Source organism: Chelonia mydas, chromosome 2, assembly GCF_015237465.2.
Source record: "Chelonia mydas isolate rCheMyd1 chromosome 2, rCheMyd1.pri.v2, whole genome shotgun sequence".
NCBI lineage: Eukaryota > Metazoa > Chordata > Testudines > Cheloniidae > Chelonia > Chelonia mydas.
The window spans coordinates 173330083-173342538 of NC_057850.1; the positions used below are offsets into that span (position 1 = coordinate 173330083).

General features: G+C 45.0%; 1 protein-coding gene across 1 annotated transcript in view; it reads right to left on the reverse strand.

The window, feature by feature from the left end:
- The window catches only part of EPDR1 (ependymin related 1), a 55837-nt gene extending 43577 nt beyond the window's left edge, over window positions 1-12260 (reverse strand). The window contains exon 1 of the mRNA XM_007065903.4: window positions 11833-12260. Coding sequence (XP_007065965.3) covers window positions 11833-12128 — 296 coding nt within the window. The 5' untranslated portion in view covers window positions 12129-12260. The remainder of the gene's footprint in view (window positions 1-11832) is intronic.
- Window positions 12261-12456: the final 196 nt, after the last annotated feature.

Sequence of the window (12456 nt, forward strand, 5' to 3'; positions counted from 1 at the left end):
CTTTTGTAAGGCATGTAGAATAACATAACAGACTGATTGTGTGTGTGGGCTGGGGGAGGGTGGGTTATGTGTATGTGCCACAGTGTAAGAAACAATGAATGTGTATCTACAGCAGTAGGTATAGGATAATGAATCTGGATTAAGTTAAATTATAACAACAATGCCTGATCCTTTATGGAAACAGGTTTTCCAAATATACAATCCCTTGAGAAAGAGTCATATCCATGCAGAATGAGTAAACTTTCCAGTGCTGTCTGCCTAAAAGTGTGACAGAAACACAAGTTTCCTGGCAAGAAAAGCATTCAAATATCATAGAAACCACAGATGCTAATGATATAAGGAAGTAATGAAACTGAGTACAACAAAATGTCTTTCCTCGCACTTCTAAACAAATGGAACTGTTCTCCACCTGAGCATTCAAAAGTTTTAGCACAGTCATGTAAATCATTACACTTTTACAGAAATCTAGCTTCTCCCCCTCAAAAACATAAGTTTTATATGACACAGGTAGGTATATATTTCCTAGTGAGAGAGGGTGAAATCTACCACTTTGCAGAAGCCTGGCACAAAGTCTATGCACCACCTTGCCCCTTATTTTGAGGACTAATGTGGGACTGAAGAGGTGGACAGAATTCATGCTAGCCGTCTGCACAGGAGTGAATTCCATTCAAAATGTTTTAAAGAACTGAGAAAAGCGAAGGGTGCTACATTTTTGTGCATTCGTATATGCAGATCTCCCTGATTCTAGATGAAGTATCAACCTCATCTTGAACTGCAAGGAGATGACAGAAGGAAGCTGATAGATTTTGCTATGCTAAATATGAAAGTTCAAGAACTGACAGAGAAACAGATGGACAAGATTAATGCTTGAAACCTGAGTGGACAGTCTTGTAACCGTTGGTTTTCATAGCTATCTTATATTGTTTTCTTTCTGTAATTAGTCACAGGTTTAGAACAAGAACGCAGCAAAAAAAATAAGCATAATTATTTTGTTCTGTTCCTGTTGGGAACTGGTGCCATTTAATGATGTGGCATTTTATGATGAAAACCTCAAGGATAATTACATTAGTTCTCTGAACAACTTCCATAAGAAAACATCATTTAAATTATAGTAGCCACTTTTGGATATTAGCTGCAGACTTTTAAAAACATTTCATCTTGAATAAACCCCACAACAGCGTGCTTTTAACAGATATGCAAGGATTTGTGATAACACTAAAGTAGTTACATAGGACCAGATTATGATACCCTTACTTATTCTGAATCATTAGTGCCCGAAGCTGTATGCATGGTACCCACAGTGTATACCATAGGCCAGGGGACCAACTAGGGGCGGGGGCAGGATTGCCCAGGGTGAGGATCAGTTTTCTCTAAGCCCCCCCATTTGAGAAGGCCACTAAAGCAAGTGAGGTTGTAATGTGGCATATGAGTTCACCGCACCACTCAGGTTTGGCCCATTGGCCCAGCACCCATCTGTCAAGGAGCCAAAGCTGAGTGGTGCGGCGACCCTGTGGAATGGGTTGCAACACCACTCCATGAAATTTGGCCCAGCAGCTCCTCCCTCATGACATTTTTAAGTTAAAGTGAGAGTGGTTCAGTTGTGCATACGATGTGATAAATTTCTGGAGATGCCTCTGTTCTGAATACCCCCTTTAAATTGACTTCAGAGGGACTATTTATGGAGTAATTTATTATTCCACTTGAGTAAGTACAGAAGAATTTGGCCCACTGTACGGTAAATAAGTCAATGGAGAGTGGAACCTTTTTACAGAGCAGTAATTTTTCTAACAGAGCAACTTTACTATAAGAAAAAGTTCACTGTAACCATTATTAAAATGTTTACATTACACTTCACTGAAGTAATTTTGGACTTTATATTATTTCACCATAAGTTTCACAGTATCAGAGTTCAGTAAAAGTGGCTTTCACTGTATATAATACATAGAGAAAATATAATACCCAGTTTAAGATGCAAAGCTACATTTTCTCTCAAGGAGAAAATAACTTCATTTTAAAGAACAATACTGCACTTCCACTGATACAGTATTTTATTTTTAAAGAAAATTTTAAAGGTAGTTCTGACATATAGTATTTGGCCCTTTGAAGATAAATGTAATGTTGCCATCTTAATTACATCAAACCTCAAGTTGAACTAGAAACTAATATAAGATCATGAATATAAAGATTTATTTCACAGTGTTTGTATAACTGCTCATCACCACTGCCTATATCCTGTCTGCAAACACAGAACAAATTAAGAATATATATACACACACACACACACACATATACGTCCTAACTCCTTTAGTCAGGATGCCAAAAAGTCCCCTAATGCAAATAATAACAATTTCTCTTGTGAAAACAAGTCTGAGAAACAAATTTGCAGTCATTCAGTGATGTGAGTTCAATGACTCAGCCTGTTAAGTCAACATAATGGCCACAGAAACAAAAAGAATTACATTATTTTAATAGGTCAGATTCCACTGTTTTTCTCTTTACAACTGCACAGCCTTAAACAATTAAAAATTGGCTCAAGATAAATCAGAGACACCTGCCCACACTCTTGTTTATTTTGAAAAGTGATCATCTCATCTCTGGACAGATGCTGTTATATTTGCACCTGACCATATGGTTCTTCTTATCAGTCTGGGAGAAGGATTGACACAAGTATGCAGACAGGCTACAGGAGTGCAAGATGCACTTGCCTAATCATAGCACTGTGCCTCCTGTACAGCATCAGCAGCTTTTGTTCTCAAGTCAAAGAGTTAAGCAGATTCATAATTTGTGTCTGTCCTTTGCAAATAGCACAGAGACTAGAGAAATAATCAATAATCACTTTTGTTATTAAATAAATATTATCATCTTTTTAATAGTTCAGATTTTTTACTCTCCATTATTATTGCCATTATAAGTGCCAAAAGGAATTGACCATATTAGGGTCCCATTATGCTAGGCACTATACGAACATACCGTAATTGCAGTTCCTGTCCCAAAGAGTTTATTGTTCATGATATACTTATAGAAGGTTGAAAATGAAATTTCTTCCTCTCTTGATGGTGCTGACCATTCGGTGAATTTAATATTTTTCTTGTATTTCTTATAGAGTACAAGCTAACACCAATGTGGATTCCTTTTTGTGTATATCTCTGTATGTGCATGTAAAAGCTGTGAGGGACCAGGAGTGAAATTTTATGAGTCCTGCAGCTATTGTTCTCCTTTCAATTGAATCCAAAAGGTATCAAAAAGACCTACGCACTCATGCTAAATTGAAGCTTGCAAAATATAGCATGAAGGTAAAATAGCACCTGAGCTTCTCTTCCAATGTCTCACTGACTCGCCCTATTACCTTTGAAAGAGATCACATTCAAATGAAACAAATGCCTCAGATCCCAATGTGTAAAATAGGGATAATGATACTTGCCACATTTATATAGTGCTTTTCATCCATGGATCTCAAAGCACTTTACAAGAACTAGGTATTACTGTTACTATATACTATTGGCACACTTAAGTTCCTTCCAGCATTAGACAGTAAAGCTATTTTTAAAAAGGGGAATACCACAATAAATGGTAATATCTCTAGAACCAGGATGAACTTTTTAAGCATGCTCAGTGAACATGATATGATAGCACTACTGGAGTGAACTATGGAATAATATAATAAAACATGGGATGGCACAATCTAGTGGATGAAAATTATTGTTTTCTTTATTATTTGTATTATGGTAGCACCCAGAGGCTCCAGCCAGAATCGGGGCTCCATTGTGCTGGGCGATGCACAAATGTAAAATAAGACAGTCCCTACCCCAAGAATTTTATAATTTACAATAATCTGAAGAACACAATGCAGTGGAGAATGGCAGAAGACATGAGTGAGTGAAACGGGAATACCGGGCTGCCTTTATTAGCTAAAACTGGGATTTTCAAAGAAGTTAGGCACCGAGCTCCCATTTGAATTAAATATCCTTTGTCAATCTCAGCCTAAGTGCACAATTTGCAGAGTTCAGTGTTTGTTTGTTCTTAAATAAGGTGAGTGAAGAAAAGAGATTAATGAAACACTAAGAATGTCTACACTGCAATTAGACACGTGTGACTGGCCCGTGCCAGCTGACTTGGGCTCACGGGGCTCAGGCTGCAGTGGCTGATTAACGGCAGTGTGCACTTACACGCTTGGCCGGAAGCCCAGGCAGTAGGACCAGAGGTGGCGCTAGCCCATTGGGGGCCCTAAGCAGGAATATTTTTGCTCCCCACAACACATACTAATAATAGGGGGCTCCCATAAGTTGCTCGAGGCCCTAAGCAATTACTTAGTCTGCTTATGCCTAGTGCCAGCTCTGTCTAGGATCCTGCAAGGTGGGAAAGTTCCAGAGCTCAGGCTGCAGCCCAAGCCCGGAAGTCTACACTGCAATTAAACAGCTCCCCAGCCCGAGCCCCGCAAGCCTGAGTCAGGTTCAGCTGACATGAGCCAGCTGTGGGTTTTTAATTGCAGTGTACACATACCCTAAGAGGCCACCTACCTCACTATTATCTTTAAGCAGTTCACTGTGGGCATCATGGCTGAAGTGGGTATGAAAATACCACGATTTGTTAGTTTCATTTTTAACCGTATACCTTAGTGGTAGGCAACCTGCAGCCCATCAGGGTAATCTGCTGGAGGGCCGCGAGACAGTTTGTTTACATTGACCGTCCACAGGCACAGCCGCCCGCAGCTCCCAGTGGCCGTGGTTTGCCATTCCCGGCCAATAGGAGCTGCGGGAAGCAGCAACCAGCACGGCCCCTTCCCGCAGCTCCCATTGGCCAGGAACAGCGAACTGCGGCCACTGGGAGCTGCGGGCAGCCATGCCTACGGATGGTCAATGTAAACAAACTATCTCGCGGCTCGCCCACGTATTACCCTGACGGGACGCAGGTTGCACACCACTGATATACCTACATGGAAAGCCCTAATAAGTATAGTCCTTACTATGGTTACCATCCTGCAAGCAGGCAGATCCTTGCACTCCTTTGGGTCCCATTGAAATCATCCAACTTCAGTGGGGCTGGGCATTGGCACAAGAGTCCCACAGCATGGAACAGTTTGCAGGATTAAGGCCCATATTTTTAGGATTTAGAAAACATTTTGTTATTTACAATTTAATTAAATCTTTGGTCAGCACTGATTACTGTATCTTAGTTACATTTGATATGAGTAAAGTCTGTATATTGCTGCTCATGAGAAGTGTTACTAACAGTTCTCTAGAGGGTTGCATAGCAGTTTTGTTTGTTTTTGTAGTCAGTGCCTTGGCCTAATTATCTTTCTCTTGCCAATAACAAAACAGAGGTTAGGAGACAGAACTATTTTTTTCAAAAATCTGGAAAATTCCTTTTGATTTTAACTTCTGATGCCTTCAGGATATGACTCACCTTGTCCAAAGTAAAATGAAGTTATGATCACACCTTGAGGCCTGATCCAACACCTATTGAAATCCATGGAAATCTTTCCATTGACTTCAGTGGGAATTGGATCAGGCCCTTAGTGGACACTATTGGCACACGTGATAAAATCTCCCTACAATTTTGTATGACAGGAAATCTGCCCACCAGGGATAGTGAAGGTCAGAGGATTGTCTGCAATAAATGAATGGTACTCCTGGGGGAATTCTGCATTACTACACGTGTGCAGAATTCATGTCCCCTGCAGATTTCTTTACTTCCCCACAGAAAAATTACTTCTGACGGGGAAGCAAAGGGAAGCCACAAGAGCAGTCACATGCCCCTCCCTGGCAGCACCGGCATGTCAGTTTGGGTGCCTGGAGCAGCTGGTAGAAATGTAAATCACCGCCAGGGGGCGATGGGCGGTTGTGCATGTGAGAGAGAGGGACACTGTCCCGCTTGCTCATTATTGCGGCTCGTTTGGCATGGAGGGGCTGGGCTTCGGGGTGTTTCTGAGGAGATAGAAGTGGGACAGGCTCTGTCCCCAAATGCAGATCATAATATATACTCCTGGGGGAATTCTGAATGCAGAATTTGCAGAAATTAATGTATGTGCAGAATTTATTTTCCCCCACAAAAACGGGCTGCAGGGCCCTGTGGCTGGGCTCCGGGAAAGAGGAGGTGTGGGTATCTTGGCCAGGGGTCCCTGTGGCTGGGTTCTGAAAGGGAAGGGATTCAGGTGTATTGGCTGGGGGGGCATGGCTGGGCCCTAGGGAGGGCTTGCGGGTGTCTGGCTCCCCAGCTGGGCTCGGGAGGTGGGGTGGGGGCAGAGAAACAGGAACTGGATTGTCACCGGGGTTTCTTTAACTCTCTACTCCTGGGGGAATTTGTGTGAGTGTTTGTATTGTTAAAGACATACTTGCTGACAGGTATTTTTAAATAAATTACCAAAATAATTGAAACTGGCGTGATTATGTAGTGTTATTTTGACAAATAAAATTTGCAGAATTTGCAGAATTTAAAATTATTGTGAGCAGAATTTTTAATTTTTTGGTGAAGAATTTTTAATTTTTTGGTGCAGAATGCCCACAGGAATAGAATGGGTAGCACTAATGAAGGGAGGCTTCGATTGCACCTGTCTGCCCTGTGCCAAGCTCTATCAGCCCAGACATAGCTGAATCCAGTCCAAATATGTAAAATATTCAAAAAATATTTTAAAAAAACAGAATCTTCAAATAATACAGCAATATGTTTGTGCAAACATGGGAATATGTGTTGTACAGTTTGCATATCAGAACACAATACAACATCAGATTTTCTAATGCACTTTTCTACACTTGTTTCTGTTTTGAAAATCAACCTAGAACTGATATATGATGAAGAAACTTGTACCTCATAGATCTCCTGAGATCAATTTAAGACATGTATGACAAGGAACAGATCCTAGGAATGAATTACCACCTTTCATGTTTGACCTATCTTACATTTAATACTGTTAAAACTGTTCCTTTTCAAAATATCACTAAAAGAAAACCCCACAATTTAGAAAGGGGAAAGAAAATTTAGATTTAAAACAGGATACAGAATAAGAATGTTGTGACAACCATTCTGACACAGAAAAAGAATTCAGGAGCATGCAGTTTAGAAAAATTTTTAAAATGATTATATGATGCTGGAAAGAATGGAAATTATTAACAAAAAGAGCAAAAATATTATTTTTGTTACCTTTTTTTGCACTAAGAACTGTATTAATTGTTAAAGTATCTGTCAATGCATGCAAACAAACAGTACAGTTTGTAAATGTCAAAAATTTTGAAATCACTGGTCTGAAGTTTGGGAGGCCACAGGATGGGGATCAGGTCTCCTGAGGGAAAATCCTAAACCCGGTGAAGTCAATGGGAGTTTTGCTATTGACTTCAATGGAGGCAGGATTTCACCCATATTTCTAGCTCTGCCATTGGTTTTCTGTGTGATCTAGTGTAAGTCACTTAACCTCTGTGATTCATTTTACCCGTCTGTAAAATGAGGTATGGTGAGAATTAATAAGTATTTGAGATATTTGGATGAAGAATGTGACAGAGTACTGGGCAACAGCAGCTGAGCCAGCACACTTATCCAGGATATTAGCTGGTGGCCTGGACAGTGGAGGATGGTGATGCAATGCTGCAATGACTGGTAAAACAATAGGCAGAGATGCCGAAGATGCTGCAAAGCTTCCAGCAGTTCCACCATCTGTAGAGGTAAGCTTTACGTGCTGAGCAACAGATGAGCCTGCAGGATCTTATAAGAGAACAAGCCAACAAACAGCAGCAGCTTTTACTGCAGATGGTGAGTTTTGTAGCAGTGAGCAGCAACTGGGCACCAGCCCTGGGGCTCTGTAAGATGGGCCCTGCGGACAACCCTGATGCATTCCTGGGTACCTTCAAGAGAGTGGCCATGTGTGCAGGCTGGTACAGGGAAACCTGGGCCCTACAGCTAGCTCCTTATTTGACTGGGTAAGCTCAAGTGGTCTCTATGGCCCTGAATGATGAGCAGGCCAGGGATTATGAGGGGGTCAAGGTAGCCATCATAGATCAAGTCAGCTTCTTCACTGAGAAATAATGCCAAAATATCAGAGGCGTGAGGTGAAGTGTGTGTGTGTGTGTGTGTGTGTGTGTGCGCGCGCAGCCCCAGGCATTCATTCAAAACTCGATGGATTTGGCTACCCGTTGGCTCAGGCCAGACACCCAAATGATGGAAGAGATAATGGATGCTCTGGTGCTGGCACAAGTCCTTCAGGGCCTCTCCAAGAATATACTGGAATGGGTTATATGGCTTCAACTGATCTCTTTTGATGCAGCTGTAAAACTGATGGAGAAGTTTGAGGAGGTGGACCTATGAAGGAAAGAGGGTCAACCCTATAAAGGACTGGAACTAGGGAGGAAGTTCAGGGAACCCACAGCTACCAAGGGTGTGGAGATGAAGAAGGAAGAGCCCAGAACTAAGAGCTTCAGCTGGGGTTTGACATGACATGTTTCCAGTGCAGGCACCAGGGACACATAAAAAGGTGCTGCCCTGTTGCAGAGGTAAACCTGGAAGATCAGGGGAGGTTTAATTGGAAGTGAGCTGGGGGAGTGGACAGACTGCCCCACCCTGTTGTGTTGGGCACCAACTGAAACCCGTTCCCATTAGGAAAAGAAGGTGGTGTTAGGGGGCCACAGGCCGGGAAACAGAAAACCTGAGAGGGAAGAAACAGAGCCCAAATGGAAGGGAAAAAACCCTAGATAACAGAGCCTAACTCAGGTGAAAGGGGAGAAAAGGAGAGTCCTCGCAAAAATTGATGGGGAGGGGATAGGAATTAAGGAAGCAGAAATAGTGGAGAAAGACAACCCAAGCTCCAACCCAAGCTCCTGTAGCCCACCACACCACAGCACCAAGGAAAAGCTGCCCAGGTGCAGTTCAGAGGTCTGGGAGAGTCCGAGGCCCTGAATAATCAGGGGGATGAGGGAAGTGCTCTCAATCCACCGCCAGACACAGAGGGAGAAAGCACTCCCCTAGGGTGCCCATGATGTGGCGAATTGTGGACTGAAATGGAAGTGTGGGGGTGTCCTCCCAACACCAAGTGTGATTTCAATGGGTGGGAAATGAGTAGGTACCACAAAGATGACCTAGATGATCAGCCTAAGGACCAAGAGAGACCCGCACAGGGTGGCACCTCCAGTAAGTGCAGAAGACAACAGGAAAAGAAAAATCTGACTTAGGTAAGGCAGGGAGGTGTGTGATGGAGTGCTGGGCAACAACAGGTGAGCCAGCACTCTGATCGCTGCAACTCCAGTGGGTTGCCCCGGAGCACACGTGACTATGGGAACAGTGCCCAATTGATAGACTGGAATGGACTGGGGAGAGTTAAAAGGCTAATAAACTCATTAGCCCAGAGGGTACAAGAGGCACAGGAAGGAAGTGTGAAGAGAGGAAGAGAGTGAGTGGGAGAGAGAGAGAGAGAGGTTGCCTTGTAGAGTCAGAACCATGAACAATCTCTCCCCTCCTCGCCTCGGGAGCTGAGGACTCCATGGTACTGTTGGTATGTAGCTGCATCATCCATAAAGGTGGTGGAATAGAACACTGTAAATATATTGCATGATATGTTTTACTCGAACAAATGTCTCTGGGCCATTTGAAGTGTAGGAAGTAGGTAGGAGCGAGTCTGCTCTGCCACAAAGGGCAATACAGAACCCTCTCTCTTCCTTCCCAGTGTTTGATGCAGGATGAGAGCAAAACTGATTACACTTAGTTTGGAAGAGTAAATTGTAAGTTCATTGGGGCAAAGATTTCATCTTCCTTTATACATGTTCAGCACCTCGTACCTTCCAGGCACTACCACAATACAAATAAGAAAGAACAAAAACAAATGCCAGTTGGAAGTACCAAGGGGAATGAACAGATTTGATACCTTCATTTTTCCTCATGTGTCTTGACGTAGTGACTGAAATCTTGTTTCGATACCTAGAATTATGTTCCACTGAATCAGTGAAAAGGCATTCTCAATTGAAGGCCTCACCTCAGGAATGAGTTTTCCCTAGAGGTCTTCCTGAGTCTGAGTTGGCAAATTGGAAAATAATGAAAGGCCTATCGCCACTCATTGAAAAGCATCTAACTCCAGAGCAAGCTGGATTCCATCCAGGCAAGTCACACACCAGTCAAGTGCTGAACATCACCCAATACACTAAAGATGGTTTTGAAAATGGAGTGGTAGCAGGCACCATGTTTGTTGACCTATCAGCATCACTTAAAGCGTCTTACTAAAACATATGTGATGAAATATCACCACCTCCTATGACTGATACAATTTCTATTAGAGAATTAATGTTTTTATGTCAAACTATGTGGAAGCAGAGCCAATGATAGCAACAGAAAAAAAGCCTATAACAGGGGAGTGTATTCTCATCATACTGTTTAACATCTATACCAATGATCAACTAATCCATCTTGACACAAGAAGTTTTATCTCTGCCAACAACCTATGTGTCGCTGCCCAAGCCAAAGGTCTTGGCCAGACAGAAACTGCATTAACACTGCACTGTCTGGTCTCTCAGTCTATTACAAGAACCAATTGCGTGCCCAACCCAGCCAAAATGCTAGTGCGGTGGTTCTCTAACTGGGGTCTGCGGACCCCTGGGGTCCATGAGAGTCCTCCAGGGGGTCCGCGAGTCATGTCCAGCTCCAGAGGGTCCGCAAGTCCAGTAAGATTCACAAGATGCCACTGATAAATATAGTAAAGTATATTTATTGAGCATGGACATCAGTCAAGTCCCTGATGGCTCTTTTCCTGTTGCTTGTTGCATAAGTATCTGTCACCATGATATGACAGCTCAGTTCACTTAAAAGGCTCTTTCTGGTTTTGCCTTTAACCTCCATATCACCTCCCTCTCCTAAGAAAAAAAATGTAATGGGGGAAGCCCTCTGTCACCATCCACCAGAAATCACCTCATCTCACTGTGCTTACCACCCATCACTGATCAGATCAGTTAAAAACATGATGCCAAATCCTGCTCTCAACTAGGCCAGTGTAAAATCAGAGAAATTTCACTGACTTAAACTAAGTTACTTTTGATTTACACTGGGGTAAGTGATCTGAATCTGATGAAAATGAAAAGGGCAGAATCTGCTCTAGGGTGTCCACCAACCTGTGGGAGTCCAGTTTTGGGGAATGGGTCTAAAGTGAGCTACACAATCTGCCAAATTAGTGTGGCTGAAATAAATGATTTATCTGTGACATTCTTTGGGCAGGCTCACAGCACAATGCTAAAGCTGTGGCCCGGGATGCATAAATGATATAATAAGCATGCGGCAGCAGATTGATAAACAAACCCTGGGGAAAATAGGAGGAGGAAGAAATGCATCCCCTGGTTGCGAACTGAGTAACGTACCGATGGTGGGATGGATGGAATGGAAGCTCTCTCTCTCTCTCTGGGCGTTTATACCACCTTGTAGGTGTGTGGAGGGGGGAGCAAGGGGAAGGGGGCTACAGCCCTTCAACAGGGGACTCTCTGGGACTGTGCTCCCCAGTAGTATTTGTGTAGCCATTTGGGGCGTGTTCCAGTGCCCACTGAAGTCAGTGGAAATACTCCCATTGACTTCAACGTGCCCTGACTCGGGCCCTGGGGGCACCTGAAAGCTTTACCGAACCACACCCTGCTCCAGCACCCTCCGGAGAGGTCCTCCCTGCCCCGCCAACGCCAGCACTGCCCGGCCGCAGGCGGGCGGCGGCGGGGGGCGCTTGTTTAGAGCAGGTTTGCAGAGGCAGCAGGTCCCTGACGGCCGAGAGGGAGGGTGGGGGATTTCCCGCCCCAAGCCGCCCCTTCCCCAGAAGTGACTGGCTGACAGGCTGCTCTCCCCTCCCCCGTAGGGAGGGGCCACCCCCGTGGAGCTCGCAGCACCTACTTCTTGCAGGGGATGAGCCCCTTTCTCTCCTCCAGGAGCCGGAGGCGCTGGTCGGGGCCGTCGTAAGACACCGCCGCCCTGGTGTTCCTGCCGCTGCTGTGGTCGTACGCCACCGTGCGCCCTTCCCACTGCAGCGGCGCCTGGCACGGGGTGGGCGGCTGCCCCCGCCCAGTGCGGCCCTGCGGGGCGGCCGCCGCCGGAGGCCAGCCGGGCAGGCACAGGAGGCCGCCCAGCAGCAGCAGCAGCAGCCGCCGCCGCAGCCGGGGTTGCCCCAGGCAACCGCCGCCTCGCGCCATCCTCGGTGCCTCCTCTGGTCCGCGCGAGCCCGGTGGGGCGAAGGGGGGAGGGGAGAAAGCTCGGGGCTGCTGAGGCGCTGGAGCGGCCGCCGCTCGCTCGCTCGCTGGCCCCTTCTGCGTGGCTATGTCCGGGGAAGGCGAAGGCGGGTCTGGCTGACTGCGGCAGCGGCAGGCGCGGAGCCAGGGCCCAGCAAATTCTGCAGCTGGGAGAGAGACAGGAGCGGGTGCGATGCTGAGCAAGGGCGGCTGCTGTTTGATCTCTCTCTGGCCAGCAGGGGACTGCGGAGACAGAGTGCCGCCTGCAGCCCGCCGGGCATCAATTATTTAA